The sequence below is a fragment of the Pocillopora verrucosa genome, chromosome 4, assembly GCF_036669915.1.
Source record: "Pocillopora verrucosa isolate sample1 chromosome 4, ASM3666991v2, whole genome shotgun sequence".
Lineage (NCBI taxonomy): Eukaryota > Metazoa > Cnidaria > Anthozoa > Scleractinia > Pocilloporidae > Pocillopora > Pocillopora verrucosa.
Window position 1 is genome coordinate 28,523,990 of NC_089315.1, and position 17,460 is coordinate 28,541,449.

General features: G+C 37.4%; 2 protein-coding genes across 3 annotated transcripts; both read left to right on the forward strand.

The window, feature by feature from the left end:
* The first annotated feature begins 2,154 nt into the window (after positions 1-2,154).
* LOC131785227 (uncharacterized) lies at positions 2,155-7,549 on the forward strand. The gene is made up of 6 exons (XM_059102074.2): positions 2,155-2,301; positions 3,728-3,798; positions 4,295-4,638; positions 4,935-5,069; positions 5,827-5,970; positions 6,550-7,549. The coding sequence occupies exons 2-6, from the start codon at positions 3,741-3,743 to the stop codon at positions 6,568-6,570; spliced, it is 702 nt and encodes a 233-aa protein (XP_058958057.2). The 5' UTR covers positions 2,155-2,301; positions 3,728-3,740; the 3' UTR covers positions 6,571-7,549.
* Positions 7,550-7,736: 187 nt separating this feature from the next.
* Positions 7,737-15,720, forward strand: LOC131785230 (G-protein coupled receptor 135). 2 transcript variants are annotated; one of them, XM_059102078.2, is made up of 3 exons: positions 7,737-7,922; positions 13,532-14,030; positions 14,337-15,720. In XM_059102078.2, the coding sequence occupies exons 2-3, from the start codon at positions 13,642-13,644 to the stop codon at positions 14,851-14,853; spliced, it is 906 nt and encodes a 301-aa protein (XP_058958061.1). In that variant the 5' UTR covers positions 7,737-7,922; positions 13,532-13,641; the 3' UTR covers positions 14,854-15,720. The 2 variants fall into 2 exon arrangements, with proteins under 2 accessions (XP_058958061.1, XP_058958060.1); XM_059102077.2 differs by having other exon boundaries at positions 13,532-15,720.
* Positions 15,721-17,460: the final 1,740 nt, after the last annotated feature.

The window sequence follows — 17,460 nt, forward strand, 5'->3', positions numbered from 1 at the left end:
CAATTGCTATTAAAGCTCCGTTCGCTGCTCATGAACATGCTCAATCCTTGAAGCTTTTTCTACAGTTGCTTCTCTTACCAGATGAGCTCTTCGATACACTGTCACGTTTTCAACTGAAACTGCAGTATTGAGCTATCTTTAAATGACCAAACTAACCTTTTAAATTTGCTTTGCGGTCAAGAATTTTTTCATTTTAATTTCTCCGAGCTTTAAACTGTCACAAAGTTTACTAAGTGTATTTAACAAGTAATATGACGTAATCCTTTAACAAAACACTCTCTACTCTTTGTTGAATGAAGGCACGTTATTTTTAGCTGGAGTTATTCTTTAAACACGAATATTTTAAATGACAATGGAACATCTAACTGATTCGTACCGCTTCTGCGAGCAAGGCAATATGGGGCTTTGCTTGAAGCTGTTGTCATCTTTGTACGAGTCGTAACTTACCAGTAAATCACAGAGGTTGCATCTGTTAGGCCCATTTTTTAATGATTTTGAAGAAATATAATTATCAAGAGAAATTTACCTTCGTACAATCGACAGGTTTAGGTAAAAATCAGTATTCTTTTCTGTTGTTAAATTAGGGAGCAATCGAAGGTCCTTCTGTCGCATAGTTGAACCCAAGAGCGATTTAGAACTGAAGAGTAAGAACGAAAAGATTTACGTAAATTTCATTGGGACATACAAGAATTATTTTCCTTTGTTAGGGCTCGAGATGCTTTCTAATAGCAACATAAAAAGTTGCCCAACGCAATATTTAGGGGGATAATTAAATTATTTTTATTTCCTTTTTTTTTTTTTTAATTTATTTTTATTTTGAGCTGTGTTCATCTGATTGGTTGTTTTGTTGTATTTTTGCTTTTTTGTTTTTGTTTTTGTTTTTGTTTTTTATCTTTCCTTTTCTCTTTGAGCTTAGTCGATTATTTTGGTTCCCTTTTTGTTTCTTTGCTTCGTTTTGTGTTCTGTTTAACATATCATTGTTATTATTATCATCATCATTATTATTATTATTATTATTATTATTTTGTTGCTTACAACTATCTCAACCTGAGAATAAAAAAAATTGGAATGCAATTCGGTGTCATTTAAACATCGTTTAAATTTTGATATCAGTGAAATATTAATATTTCTGTAAACAGTCTTTGTCAGTGCTTTTGTATATTGAAATCCATAACTGGTTCAGCTTTCAATAGCCTATCTACATACATTTTTCTTGGTATTTATTGCTCATAGAGCGAAATAATAGCCGCTGGCTAAATAAGAGGCGCTTGCGAAATGAGGAACGCGAATTAAAAGGAGCTTTGTTGGAGCTTTATGCCCACAGTTCATCTTATTGCACCCATTTGCTTGCAAAGAAAAAGAAGAACAAGTAACCAAATTGATCAATAAACAGTGACAAAAATTAAAAAAAAAAAAACCAACAGCGAAGCATATCAATAGTACATACCATCCCTTCAGTAGTGCCTGACGTTCATGAATTTTTGGTTGACTTCACATTTAGTAGCAAATTTAAAATTTGCCCCGGCCTGTGTCAAGGCCACTCAAAACTATTTATTTAGGGAGGGGAACGATAGGAAAAGTGTAACACATTGAGCCATGTCAGGAAAGTCGATTTGAAATGGACTAAAAAAAGACCTCTGAGGAGCTGGTGAAACTATCTGCTTGTATTAATTATAAATCTAGGTTTAAGAACGCAGTCATACGTTTCGAACTAATGAGCATTTCCTTTTAAAAATGCTCATTGTAATCACGCCTTTGCGGTTTCTGCTCTTGAAAAGAAGTCCCTCAGACAAACATATATTTCAGCTGATGAAAGAATAATCACGAAGATATTAACGTGCACGTAACACACATGGTTGGTGACAGTTTGCCTAGGACAGTGCTCAGAAGCGTGACTTGATGGAACATTATTGTTTTGCTATGGTCTAAGAAAAGATCTAGAATGTTCATTTATTCTTTCCTTACCGGGTTGAAATGGTTAATAAGCACTGTACTGTTAATTGTTATCGATTTGATATCGTAAAATCCATATGAGGGCAAAAACGCTTTGAAAAGGCCACGGAATGAATTAATTGAAATTGCCTTTTGGCGTTTGTCTATTTGGAGCATAAATTTTGCATAACAATTGGTGTAATCTCTGACCTTGCCATTGTGATCTGGAGAATATGAATTAATTTACGTGCGCATTGAAAAGGAGCTCTCATCTTCCCACGGTTAAAATCCTTCATACACCCAGCTGCCCGCCGAGTGAAGTTTTGCCTGAGGTAGAAAGTGGCCCGATAGATCGACTGAACTTCAGAGGTTTGTCAAATATTTCGATCAAGTAATTAGTTGCAACTACGCCCACAAAATTCGATTAGAACCACAATCTTTTCAGTCAGAAAGACATCTCCTGCAAAGTTCAAAGCTATTAACTTTGTTTGTTTGAAGGATTCTGTCCTCAAGTGCATTCTGCACTGATTAGTTGGGACATCACATCTTATAAATGTAAGGTTATGAGAGAAGTTGTATTTGTCCATACTAATGACGGGCGGCAAAACAATGCTTATTTTCGTCAAACTCGATCTCAACTAGCGGGATATATGCAATCCAACAAAGTTCTCAAGTATTAAGTTTTATCTAGGAGTATTTTGGAATTAGCCACTGTTTCTTTAGGCATTAAATACAAGCTTTTTTTTAACCCACCGATAACAGTGACGGAAAAAATTGTGATTAACCTTGACCGATATTGCGCAATTATTTCGAATGTAACGAACGTGACTGAAGAGTACACACCACCCGTATTCGTAAAAGAAGTAATAATGTTCTAAATTTGAGATTAAAATCTTGAAGCCAAAGTCTGTATGTCACCACATTTATTTAGAGTTATATTTTTCTTAAATTTTCCACCATCAGACAAACCAAACCCTGACTAATAACTGTACCGAGAAATCAATTACCAAATTTGGGATTTTGTTCATTTACTACAGATTTAAATAACTCGGCTTAGTAAGAGAATATAATTGACATTGAGCCATATTGAATTTCTGTTTCTTCAACGTTTTATTTCGAATTAATCAAGGTTGTACTGCCGAGATCAATGTAGCTCTTTCACACGTTATATGTACAGTTTGTCAGATTTCAAAATCAGAGCTTTGTTGTAATACTTTAGTTGTGAAGTCATCCTGAAATATTTTGGTTTCCATGGTTCATTTGTATGATAATCAGTGCCTGAAGTGTCATTGTCACCAAAATGACTGTTGTTGTCTGCACAGTCTTCAATTAAAATTTCAATATCTATAATGCATGAGCGTAGAGGCCTGTGTCGCCACCAGCCATTCTTTTACTATTGCTGCAATGCATAGCTAGTGGAATACCCGCTGCGTATTGAATTAATCAATCCTGTATCTTTGACAACTACAGTGTACACTTCATACATTGTAACGATTCCAAAGGAGTATGCTTTCTGAAGATAACGAGTGCAGCTAAGAAGTCTCATTTATGGTCTATACCGTACATTATAAGCATGGTCACTGTGATGAGAATAATGGTAAAAACAATACGAATACAAATTGCATCGCTTTTTTCTTTCTTTCATGGTTAACATTACCATTAATTCATCCTTTTGTTTCTATTTAGGTGTTTTTAATCCATTCATTACTTTATTACTGATAGCAACAGTGCTATAATTGTCATCGTTATTTTCAGTGTTATTTTCATTTTTTTAAAATTAATATTGTTATTACAGGCTTCAGTTAGAAATGACTTATCTCATCTTGGTGTTCGGTATTTTGGTGCTCGCACCACCCCTTATAAAAGGTAAGCAAAAGAAATATTTAGTGTACATAAAACAGTAGGAAATGACAACATTAAAATATTTTTTTGGATTGTCCTGGAAGAGCTGATCCAAACTGATTTATCGCCCCAACCGTTTCACTTCATGGTTCAGTGCGCTTTGTGGAAAAACTTCATTTAAATTTTCATCGATGTTATTTGCGATCTGAATTAATCCATCATAAACCGGGTCATCCTCGTTTCTCTGCGATTTATACGTGTACTTTTGTGGGATCCATTTAGTGATTTTTTAAGTGTCAGTTATGATATCTATGTTTTTTACGTAAGATTAAGCTTTGTCATAATGACAAAAATATTGAGTAAGCTTCTCATGAAATTAGTCGAAATCGAGAGAAAGTAAGGGAACTTATTCAATTATTTTCTCTTGTCAAAATTCCTTATTATTATCGTTGTTGCCACTACACCGCTGCTCTAGATGACGTCGGTGTTTTTCAGTTTTTGTAACGCTTCTTCCTTGCAGGAGCTTCCAAGCCATTACCTACAGTGTACATCCAAATGGATCTCAAATACACGTGGTCTGAGTTTTGTCTTTTAGAAAAATATTTCAAAACGAAAATGGCCGATTTGGTGCTGGATGATCATGGGCATCATCTCAACGTCTCGCAGATATACATAAACAATTTTGACGAAAACTGTCCCCCGAAGAACAACGTCGACAAAGCGTCACCAAAGTTTTACATCATTAAGCCAGGCGGGGCCTACGATGAAGTCAATAAAAATGCAACCATAAAAGCGTACGAGACTCTTCGTTATTTGACTGATAATAATCTTGGAATACTTGCTGGACCGCTATTTCAGAGAAAGGTAAGTTATTATTCTTACTGTTTTAATATAAGGAAAATGAAAAAAAAGACCGCTCTTTCTGTCGATTTACCCGCTTACTAACCCAAGTGTGATGTCGAGAGAAGACTGGAAAAGCCTTTAATCACGAGCCAAAGGAGGGTGATTTACAGACTTTTTAAGACTTTTTTTGTTTCATCAAGATCCTGAGAGGGTCATTGACTAAGTTATTTGGTAAAAAGTGCTGTTGTTGCTATTGCCTTTCCAGGATAACTACTTATACGGGCTTTTATCATTTCTTTATATCACGTTATTAACAGATCGAAAAAGTGGAGGCCAAGGGTGAAGATGCCCCACCTAAGCCAACCGGGTTCACAGAACTGGAAAGAACTTACATCGCCATTGGAATTGCCTGTGGGATTTTGGCCATCATTGTTTCAATAGCAGTAATTGTGGTGAGAAATAACTTTATACATCATCTGTTCCTACTCCTTGTCTTCTCCTATTTTCTCTCTCGTTAAATATTCTTCTCTTCACCCTGCTCCTCTGCTTCCTTCGCCTACTTATCCTCCTTTTTCTTCTCCTCCTCCTCCGCCATCCTCCTCCTCCGCCATCCTCCTCCTTCCTCCTCCTTCCTCTTCCCTCCTCTTCCCTCTGCTTCCCTTCCCCTTCCCCTCTTGCACCTCCTCTCAGTTCTCCATGCCCTCCTTCTCTACGTCTATTTACTGCCTCTTATTTATCTTCGTCTCCTCCTTCATAGCTCAAATATTCTTCTCGACTTCTTCCTTCATCTCCTCTTTCCTCCTCCTTCCCTTTTATCTCTCTCCTCCATATTTTTTCGTCTTTCCTTTACTCATTCTCTTTAAGTTCTTTCTCCTTTACCTCCTTTATCTCTTTAACAATTCTGCGCAAAAATAATGCAAACGACAGTCGCTGATTATCGCGATATACTGGCGGTATCTAAGCGATATTTCAGTTGGGACGATATATCAGCGATACATCGCGGGACTTGTTGTAACAGCCGTGATATATCGCTTATATAAGCCAAACAATATATCGCTACAGCTCAAAGATAGATCATTCTCGCCTCCTCGATATATGTAGCCCGTAGATTTATAACCAGGTACACTTAAAAATATTTTTGTCAAGCAAATATCAATTCAGGAATTCATCTATTTCTTCATTTACTTTATTAATTGTTTATTCATGCAGTACGTCATCAAGAATAAAAAGAACGGAGGTAGAACTAACGAAAATAAGCCTACACGTGAGATCATTGGGGAAGAGAACAGACTACATACCAGCCCTGAGTTCATTGGGGAAGAGAACAGACTACATGCCAGCCCGCCTCACAATGTAAGTTAGTTTTCTGCTTTGCACCAAAAGACACAGAGGTAACATGCTCATAAAAATTAAGCTGACATTTCCTAAAGCCCGGCTCACCTTTGGAATGCGTAAGACAAGTTGTAAAACATTTGTACAGCAAGTTTTTCTTCTTTTCCGGGAAACACCTTCACAGGGTACAACTCAGATTGTCAAATCTCAAAACTGAAGCTGGGCAAGAAAGAGACGAATACGAAAATCTGAGTCTTGCTTTTAACTGATTTACCTCTGTCTTGTAAATGTTTCATCTATTCTATTTCTTTTCATGAGAATTTTTGTAAGCAATGATTGATCGCAGATGAACGAAAGAACAGCTACCGCTACTAGCCTATAAAATTTCATCGTCCGTCTATCGCTATCTGTATCATTTAATTGATAAGCTTACAATGATGAATGACGATTATGAGGATAGTAATGATAGCATTTGTACACTAATAATAATAGTCATCGCCACCTTGATAACGACGACGACGACGATAATGATGATGATGATAAACGAAAGAGTGCTATCATAACTCATGCGTTAATTTCGCTTTTTTTTTCCTTTCACAGATCAGCGAAACAAAGTTTTAAAGCTTGTATTTGCAAAGAAATGTTCTGCTTTGCCTAAATTAGATTAGTGTGTTACTGAATTGGTAAAACAAGTCATTTCATCGTTCATATGTATATAATCTTGATCCGACTTAATTTCAGTACTCCTGCAACTTATTGCTATAAAGCATTGCTTTTTGCAAAATTTCTTCCACAACGCATGTACACAGCTTAAGACCAACATTCTGGTCAAAGATCCACCCCTGATTTAAGGACTCGCGTCTCTCGCCATATTATGCGAGGAGCCTTTAAAGGTCATTTTGGTGCATCAAATAAAAAAAATAAAAAAAATAAACAAGTAAAAATATTGGTTGAAACACATTGTATGCATGTAAAACCTACAGAAAACAGTTTCTCGAGTAAAAGTAGTTGGCCATGTCTCGTCTTTTACTCCTTAGCTTGACATACTCGTCTCATTTTGGCACAACTTCCGATGCATATTTACGTTATCAATGCCTAGTCTCATAATTCAAACTCTTCCGACAAGCAGGGTGAGAAAAAATAAATGATACCTAGAATTGCACACTGACTTAAAAAAGGATAAGTTGATCATAGCGATCACGTGCTGGACTCGTTTAGGTATCAGCATTTGATCATCACTATCATTGGACTGTTTTTCCATATGATTACAACATAATGATCGCTGGACTTTCCTTAACTCCAACAATTATTGGAAGGTCGATCGTTGCGATAATTCCCAGCTGAGAGGAAGTCGGGTTTTTTTATTAAATATTCCTCAAGCACGTTTACATTATTGAATTATATTTATAGCTTTGAGTAGTTTTTGTTGGGGAATGAGACTGCTATTCTTTCTAAATATCACACAAATAAAATTGGCATAAAATCGATATACAGGGTATCTGACCCCTGCCGATTCTGTTCAGTTTTATCGGGGATGAGCTGTAAAACAAGACATAACTGGCGACCTAATACAAAAGGGAATTATGAATTTTGAAAACCATCTAGCGTTGTTTTGGTTTATAACAAAGGACGAAAAATATATGAAGGTTCCGTTGCAAAATAATAGAACATCTACGGGGGGTATATGACGAAGTCGCGTTTACGAAAAAACAATCATTTTTTTTCAGAATTTTCCGTCGCTAATGAGGTGGCTATCATGCTGGTATAAACACACAGCATTGTTGATATCAACCGTGTCTTTGATTTGTCGAGTTTTATTTTTTATTATTCTCCTGCGCAAATGAGAACCAATCTCCGTTCAGCTGCTGCAGTGGCGTGAAAATTTGTGCGCCTGATGTAGATGATTGGGATGAATGCACCCGCAATAAGGAGGTCATACGTGTTCGAAATTTTAACTGTGGAACTAGAAGAAGGTACGTGTATTTGTCTTTTTCACGTTCTTGCGTATTTCTCTCTTGCGTATTTCTCTCCATGACCCGATCACACATTTGTAGAGTGACGAGTATTGACGAAAGCGAGTACGCTTGTTTATAAGTTACATTATCAAGAAGTTTCTCTAACATTATACAATAAAACTAGCTCGGTTTTAATTTTATAGCTCTTCTATTCGTTGACACAAACTTCTCCACCACAAACCCTCAATGACAATTTAAACTGGGGTATGTGACTTTCTGCGCTTTATGCGACGTATGTAGCTAGCTTCGTTCGCTTTCTTGATCAGATCGGTTCCAGCTGTGATGTCGAATCGAACAAATTTGTTCCCTATAAAGGGCAATTCAACAGTTACCGTGGTTTTTTTATTTTGGACTTAAATCAAACTTTAAGCACGAATCAGCTATGAACTATATATTTTACTTAGCTATATTTTATCAAAACATTTTTGCGTCGCGAATACTCTACTGGGGTAGGCCATTGTTATGTGCCGCGCCGAATTTCAATAACTCGATTCCTATCTCAGTTATCAGGATTATTTTTAGCACTTTTTTTTTTTAATAAAACAAGCTCATTACTATAAACCTTTCGCGTTCACATGCACTTTCATAAAAAAATCCTTTAATTTCTTTTTTATCTAAAACGTTCCCAAAAAAAGTCAGTTAGGATCAGTTTACAATTCAGGTTCTACAAAAATAATGTAATTTCCATAGGGTTTATACCTCATACTGCACTAACGTTTTGAACTATCAATACCTGGAAAAGTGTATTTGTCAATTTTTTTGCCGCAAGAATGACGCAATTTCTAGAACGCTAACACCTTATACCGTGATAACGCCTCGAATTATCATTACCCTAAAAAATATATTCCAGAAAGTACACTTTCGAATATAGCTTAGATTGAATCATAAAAGGGAGGTTAGCTACTTAGAGATAATAGAATTCCAAAAAGTTTTGTATGAGTATCCACATAAAAATATTTTTATCCGTTGAATTTTACATTTTTCAGCATCTCCTTTGATCAAGCCTTTCACGAGACTCACTTCGTTAAAAAAAAAAAATTAGCAAACACTTTCTTTCAGTACCCTTATCTTAAAATTCTCACATAAATAGAGTAAAAACAAAAGACATAATCTTGTAGTAAGAAGCGTTTACGATAAATTTTTCTTCTTGTTTTATTTTTCTTGGCCTACAGTAGCATTTAAACAGTACATTGTTTGGACGTACTTTTACTTAACTAACATTTAGCATTTATTGACGTCAATGTAAATACAGTTGAAATTGCTAAAAACGGAAATAACAAAAAATCTATTCAAATTTTACTTGTTTTTCAAATGTAATTAACATTTATAATTTACTGCTAGAAACAAATATTTATAAGTAGCGCTATCAAGGTTCGAAAAACAAACAGAAGTCGCGTATCAACTGAAATACATCGTTCAGTATAGGACACGTGCGCACAACACGTCGGTGGCAAATTTAAACGCTTTTTTTTTTTTTAGCTTTTCATGTCCCATTAAGCCCATACGTCACATTTAGTATCATCATGGCACAAGGATTGTCTTGTTTAAGGTGTAACGGTGAGATTTACCCAAGAGGAAATTTTAACTTTCACAGCTCCTTATTTTTTTGATCGATCATCACAAGCTTTTCGCTGAACTTTAGCGTTAAGTCCCCTAGAGAGTAGAAAAAAATATGCTTTGTTTCCCCTGAATGCGAAAAATTGTTCCGGTGTAAGGGGACATTTTTCATTTTAAAGAAATATCAATTACTAAAGTTTCACACGATTTGCCGACATGGGAACGGCACACTCTAGAGAATCTCCATGGGGTAATCGTTAGCTATAGAAAAGCCAAAAGATTTAAGAGGTAGGCGTAAAATCGACGCAGTTTAACGTAGTCTTGAAAAAAAGCTAACCTTAAAAATTAATTTTTCTTTTAATAAGAAAGGAAGGAAATCAACTGTGGGCCTTCAAAGCCATCACCTCATTGAGACCACTTTAAAAAGGCTAAGTAAACTGCTCGTGGAACCTCTTGTAATATCCGAACTTATTTATTTACTCATTCGTTTATTTATTTAGGCATACAGTCAGTCACAGTTGTTGAACCTGTTAGATACATGATCGTATTCATGTCTTTATCTTTTGGCCTATTTTATTTTGTGTGCAGCGCTAGCCTCTTTCAGTAGCAGGTGGTGTTACGATTTTAAATCAGTTTCAGCTCGTTTTCCTTCCTGGGCTTTGCACACCATTTTCTGCTTTATGCATCTGACGCATTTATTCGTTAGTTATTTTCATAAGGCTGTTATCTGTTGGAAGCATATTGTTAGAAACAAATGCTTTGCTAAAAAGCGAATGATGGCGTTCAATTAGCGGATCTTAGCCCCGGAGGTAGTGTTGACGTCAGTCCTTTTAACTGCTTATTAAGATAATCAATCAGACCTCAAATACAGTTGTTCCAAGCGAGGATGTTCCAAACAATTATGGTGTTTCGATCCTCTGTTACTGGTGGATAAACATGGAACAATCGAGGATCCCGAATAATGCATGTTTACTTTAGGCTCCATCCGCACGGATTTATTCGGAAAGGCATGGTTTTTGATGCGTTTTTGCCTACGATCAACTCTGAAACGCTCGTGAAAACGGATCCTTTCGACAACAGTTTGAAAAGTAAAGTCTTTGAAAATGCACCATTTCTCTTTTTTTAGATTGTTATTTTTGTTGTTTTTCGTTTTTTTGTTGCTTTTCTTTATCAATTTTATTGATAAGTTATTCCGTTTTTTGTATGAACAAGTGAAAATGGAGGCTTTTGAAAATGTTGAAAAATGCGTTCGATGTTGTCGTTTCCGTTTGCGCTTCCGGTGATTAAGTGAAGACGATAGACGAAGCTAAGGAAATGCTTTGTGGTTTTAAATTGAAAGCATTATTGTGAACAATAGGGGCGCAATATCAAAACGCCATAACAGGAAAAACTGATTTTCTTCATTTTGCTTGTGAAGCAGACCCTTTTGAACGCAATATTGAGGTTGGAGCCTTGCAGTAGACTAAACAGAGAAAAATGGTGTTTTGCTTTAGAATTCCGCTAAACACAGGGTCTACTTTCACTTAATCAGTTTTGAAAAGGTCTAATTGACTGAAAGAGGGATTTTGGACGAAAGGCGCAAACTCACTCTACAATCCAGAAAAATTAACACTATCCTGAAAAGAAAAATCCTTTCTTTTACCTATACAAACTCAAAGGGTTAGCTTTAAAAAAGGGTCATGGCAGCCATGTCAAACTAAAAAAAAAATTGGAAATTAGCAGGATTTTTTAGAGTCGGTCAGCCACTAATTTGGTCAGTGCTTGATTAACTGCAAAATTTGCGACTTACAAGGAAGGGCTGGTCCGCCTGAAGCTTCAAACAAGAACAGGTAGACTATTTTAGTTATACTTGGTACCTCCCCTGGTCTGTGGCGTTAGTTATTTTAAATAATCACAGAATGATGTAAAGTAAAAGCAAAGCAAAGCAATGTTAGATTTCTTTGAATACGCAGTTAAAACTGCGGTAATTCTAAGCTTATCGTTTTTCATTCGCCTGAAATCTGACACGCATAACCCTTTTGGTTAGCTTGCTGGACTCTGGATCAAATTGTGCGGGCTCCCACCGCGCCCGTTTATCTGCATGATTACATAACTCAAAGATTGCATAACTGACGTAACCAAACCTTTGCGTATACAGAAGACGCAAAGTGCACAAAGCCATTGGTGACTTCTCAACCACTTTCCATCGTTTTCTTGTTGCCTACGCTTCAAAAAAGCTTTAAAAAAAATCAAGAAAATATTTCAATTACACTAGAAAGTGTAAGTCGAGAGCGTTGTGTGTGGAAAAGAACACTTTCAAGGTAAGTTAAGACGGTTGTTCTTGTGAAGCTATTTTGAATACTGCTGTGATGAAATGGCAGTTACACTCTGTAAAATCGTCGATCTATCAAACTGTGGGTTATCAATTGTAAGCAGAATTCAAGTCAAACTAAAGAAAATAACTTTTAGGAAAAATGTAACACTGATGAAAAAGAAGACATTTAAAGAATGGTATTTATTTTCGTTGTAAAATATCTTAGATTGCGCTTCAACTCAGCTAAAACTTACAATGTATGTGGTTACATTCGAATCCGAGAACCTGCTTTGTTGCTTTGAGTTTTCAATCAAATTCGCGTCACAAACAATTACTTTTATTTCATCATAACAGTAATAGGACTCTGAAAACGATGATAAGTCTTCAGTATTGAATCATGTGCTCGTTTTCAGTTATTTTTATTACATGACCATTTATCCTGTACATTAGCACTATCAATGATGCCGGCGATGTTTTTTCGTTGCCATCAGGAACATGACGGTTTCTGCGCTCAACAAGAAAATTAATTGCAATTGGTTTACAGAATATATTTAAAACTCGTGTAAACTACTGCATAAATACACCGCTTTTTTATCATCTTTGAGGTCTTTTTCAAGATTTTGAGAACAAAGAGAAGAAAGCACACAGCACTTTCCGTAGGTTCAGCGCAATTGTACTCGTAGTCCATTAGTTTTCTTCCTTTGAAAAGTCGCGGCTCTTTTGTTTTGATTTTCTTCTGAGAGGGCCGCATTTTACCGCGCACCACAGCCGGCGTCCCATATCTGCGACTGATGATCTATTCCATGGTTGCAGTTTAATTTGGCTAGCAAAATAGCAATGAATTGTGATAGAGGGTATATAAAACGTCAACGAACAGGTCGATGCAAACGGGCACACGAACGTTCGAGAACAAATGACCGCCCCGGTTGTTCGAAGGTCGGATAATAATATCCACTAGATAAGCGATTTATCCGTTGGATAACGCTATTAGAACTTTACTACAACTGGGCCCAGAAGGGGAAGATATAATTTATTCCTCGTAATGATTTTGATTCATCACTACACGAGATCCCTCAGAAATGCGCAACCCCTCTCGTGCATCAATAGTATGACAGAATTACCAATGAAAGCAAATTGGCGATCATAAATTTATTTACGATCAAATACTAACTTCAAAGAGATTTCGCGGACATCTGATGCATTAGTCAGTTGCAAGGTGTGAAGTCTTGACTATGGTATAACCGGACAGATTTCTATTTTTACAACCTAAAATTTGAAGCGTAAAAAAGAGGACGCCATAAATAATCCTATTTCATACAAAAGTAAACTTGGAATCTTAATTTTCTGTCTGAAGTTTCACTTTGACCTCCCACACAGATTTTTGTCATACTCCCTAGATGAGAACAGGAAAAAGATTAGTTTTACCACAATAATGGTTTTATTTTACTCACAAATTCTTTGGTTTGCATTACACCAAGAGAATTATCGTGACAAGTAATTGCAATTCTTTTGGCAATCTGGTTTCTGTCCCGTGTGCTACATTTAATTCGTGTGATTCGCCTTGTTTGCCCAAAAGAATAATTCCTCAAAGCCTCAGGGCATAATCGCCTCAGACTCCAATTATCTCCAAGATAAATACAGATACCAGTCCATAATAGATATATATATAGTGGTATTTATATAGTTGTACTAAATAGCGGAATATTTTGCCTTCCAGACATCAGTAAGCTTAAGACCGCAAGAATGTGGGCATGGTAAAGAAAAGGCACATCCAGAAGACAGAGCCCAAGGAGGTTGTTCTCAATTTATTTCTCCCGACCAAAGAACATGGATCTCTTCAATACTACGGAAACGAACCATTCAGAAGAGGAAACCCTCTTCCATGCCTCAGCTAAGGCAGTGACCTCGTCGACAGTTTCTAAAGTCTTTAAAATAATGCCATTAACTTTTGTAATGCTGGCATCAGTTGCAGGAAATTCCATCGTTATTCACGCAGTCTATGCTGATATTCGGATGAGAACAGCAACCAACGTTTTGATTGTGAGCCAGAGTGTTGTGGATCTAGGCACAAGCGTTCTAGTTATTCCTTTCGCCCTGGTATCTGTTGGATGCGACGGGTGGATCTTTGGGGTTGAGTTTTGCGCTGCGAACGGATTCTTCAACTTGTACTTCACGCAGATAACTGTCCTGCAGCTGGTTATTATTGCATTTGACAGGTATCTAGTGATTGTAAAACCCTCGTACCGCGCAATTAATCTAAAGGACGCCATAAAACTAACTTCGGTTGCTTGGATAGTCAGTTTTCTTGGATCATTCCCATGGCTTCCCTTACTAACCAATCACGTGCGAGTGGAGTATTTTCATGGTTTCTACGTGTGTGCAAAACGTTATTCTCACCCTGTTCTTGGTGCGCAATTATTTTCTGTGATTTTTGTGATAACAGTTTTCGCAGTCCTGCCGTTGTTTTTCATATTTTACAGTTATTACCACATTAACAGGGTAATCCATTTAAACAAACACAGAGTCTCCCCCGTGTCGCTCTCGAACGCTCAGAAAATGGCGATCAACGTTTACGCAAAGTCAGCATCTACATCAAAAACTGTGATCGGAACAAGTCTACTTCAAGTTTTCCCAGCGTGCTTTATGATGCTATTGGACGGTTTGCAGGTTGGTCGTTTTCCGGATGATGTCAAAACAGCTGCTAAGTGGATAATGTGGTGTCACTGTGCAGTTAAGCCAATTATATACGCGACGAAAAGCCGAATGTGGGCGAAAACTATTCGCAAATACCTTTTGCTGTTTCCGTTAGTCTCAGCATTGTCTAGAATGGATTTAGAAATGGCACCGCTTTCCAAGGTCGCGGATCGTGTCAAAAATTATAGACTTTCACGACGAATACACTCTGTGGAAGGGAACGAAAATGATACAACTGGAACATTACAACAAACCTCTCAGGAAAGGACAAAAAAATCAACGTGGTTTAATGACATGAAAAACGCCTGGCAGGTTGATGAACAAAATGATTTTTGTGAGTTTTGAAATACGAGAATATATGACACTTTGGTCTCAACTGCAACCGGTTCAACTGCAACCGGTTCGGACTGAAGTGGCGACAGCTTTTCAACAGAAAACCTAAGCAATCTGGTGTTTTCCCGGCGACTCCTGGGAATTGTGATTACCAGACTTCTCGGCACTGAAAAGTTGCAGGAACACGACATGGCGTCCGTTTTCTACTACTTTCTATCTCTACTTTCCTGTGTGTAGAAGACATTATAACGACTGAGGTATTAGGATGAACTAGACTGTTTAGAAGTGCTATTATAAGTGCCGAATAGTTTTCTGCTGTTTGTATTTGAGGACACGTGGAGACCACTTCTTTCTTTATAAGCCCTCAAAACGACAGAAGTCACCATCTCTTTGTTGTAAGCTGTCTCAACCTGGTCTTATTCGTACCCCTGTAGAAGTTTGAAACCTAAATTATCCGATAACGGTTATGTCTTAATAGAAAACGGAAAATTAACTAATCCAACAAATCGTAAACTAACCATTTATTCCAAAAGAGAAGGAGTTCGGGGTGAGTATATCATAATCGACAGTTGTGCTTGAGGTTAGCTGGCTGGACGCCGCGTAAAGAGGTCTGGGCTCGAGATCTGGTTTGTGTTCTTGGGCAGGGCGATATACCCTCACAGTGTCTCTCCTCCCCGAAGTATTGATGGGTACTGACGAACTGCCGGGGAAATCCGTCGACAAATTGCTGTTGGAGGGGGTTCTATCCGATTCTAATCAGGGCCAAATCTTAGCGTTTATGTCATTCATTCATTATAAATGTTCAATAAAGATTAAATGAGCAGTGCTGATGCTTTGGAGTCAGATCGACAGACTAACAGATTTCATCGAGACTTTTTACATACATTTTACGAACAAACCAGCACTTTCTCGTAAATTAGCAAAAGCTAGTCTAACTAGATGGTGAGACTGTTTACTTTACAGAGTAAACCTAGTAGTGATTATAACAAACATAGCATGGCATGAGTCAATATGAAGGTCATTAGCAACTACAAGGAGGCTACGCGTCGAGTGGTAACAATGTTTAAAATCAAAATTGGAACCAACAAGTATTTGAACTCGTAACATTTCTAAAGCTGATAAACCGCGTACGAAAGATATTCCACGTTTATCGAAAACAGTTTTCATAGAATGGGCAAACAGACCGCCCATTCCGAAAATTTTCCCACTCTCGCGACGAATGCGACTCCTCCGGGGATTGTACTTAAAGCTCAGTCAAATGATTTAATCGTGAATTGATCATTATCTTTATTCACGGCGCAATACCCGCGGGTGTATCTCTTCTTAAATAATTATTAAACTCCTCGATATTTTCAGTCAATAAAAGGAGACAACTCTAGTGAAGAGATTTGAGAGCTTTCCCATACAAAATGTTTATCTTGTGCGTTTGACAACGCACACGCTAAACGTGACCTTTTCGTGACGCAGCATTTTTCAGTGAAGAGCGACTGAAGTCCGTAATCAACACTTCTAAATTTATATGTAATCAATATTTTCCGATTAATATTCCTCTAAATCCTAAAGCTCATTCGAAAATAAGAATGAGAAGTAAATGATTTGAGATACTTATTTATTCTTCATTCGATGTTTTAACCGGAAACCGGAAATACGATTGACTGTAAAACCCGTGCTCAATTTTCGCGCCAGTCATCGGCACAATTTACCGTTTGTGATTGCTGCGTCTTCAAGTTGAATCTGTGGTCGCTTGCCAGGTACTCAGGAGCAGGTGATAGGAAGAGCTAAGACGTTAAAAATTTTGGTTTCTTCAATTTTCATGATGAACTGCAGCGACGAAATGTTATTTCGACTGACGAAATTGAAAGAAGGCTCGACAAGAAAGCCACGCAAAACTGCGACGGGTCAGTATCAACACAGGAATTTCGGTGATTCTTGAAAACGCTATACAACATTATGATGGAATATTCTTGGAGCGAGTTAAGTCCTGTCGTATTTTACTTAAAGCCGAGAGTTTTCCGAGACTTCATCCCTATAATTTCGCTGCAGCCGAGTTTGACTTAAAACGTCATTCAGAGATGCCCGCATTGATGCGTGTGAGATTACAGTGTGAGTTACCGGGATATAATGTTTGGATAAACACAGCAAATCTATCAGAAGCCTGAAAGTTAAGAATGTCTAAGGCACAAATAACATTGAGGACTTGTCTTTGGTGGACCTTTGCGTATCAGGCGGGCAAACTCCTGATGGCCTCAAGGAAAGTTGTTATTTTCTTGTGAAATTTTGGCAAGTGCAGGCGAGTGCGAGGCGAGCGTGGAGGAGAGGCGGAGTTCCGTTGGAAACGGTCAGGAGCGCAAGAAAGAAATGTTCTTTTTTGTTTTTCTTTTTTTCCGCGTTTCTACTCTCGGGAGTGGTTTGCTATTTGCGCTTTTATTACTCTTGTCCACGTTCGTCGAAACTCAAATTGACTTGCAGAGGTACTTTTGTTAGTGTACTTCTCAACTGGAGGAAACAACAACTCGTTTGTGGCGGAAGTTTGGCACGAGACTTGACTCATACTCACAACAGCGGAGGTAAGATTCCTAGATAGAAACATGTACTTACAGCTGGACAGTAATGATTGTG

Excerpts from the sequence above, each read along its gene's own strand:
- LOC131785227 (XM_059102074.2), top strand. The coding sequence starts at position 3,741 with ATGACTTATCTCATCTTGGTGTTCGGTATTTTGGTGCTCGCACCACCC. Across the intron at positions 3,799-4,294 it reads CGCACCACCCCTTATAAAAG|GAGCTTCCAAGCCATTACCT; the intron begins GTAAGCAAAAGA and ends TCTTCCTTGCAG. Across the intron at positions 5,971-6,549 it reads ATGCCAGCCCGCCTCACAAT|ATCAGCGAAACAAAGTTTTA; the intron begins GTAAGTTAGTTT and ends TTCCTTTCACAG.
- LOC131785230 (XM_059102077.2), top strand. The coding sequence starts at position 13,642 with ATGGATCTCTTCAATACTACGGAAACGAACCATTCAGAAGAGGAAACC.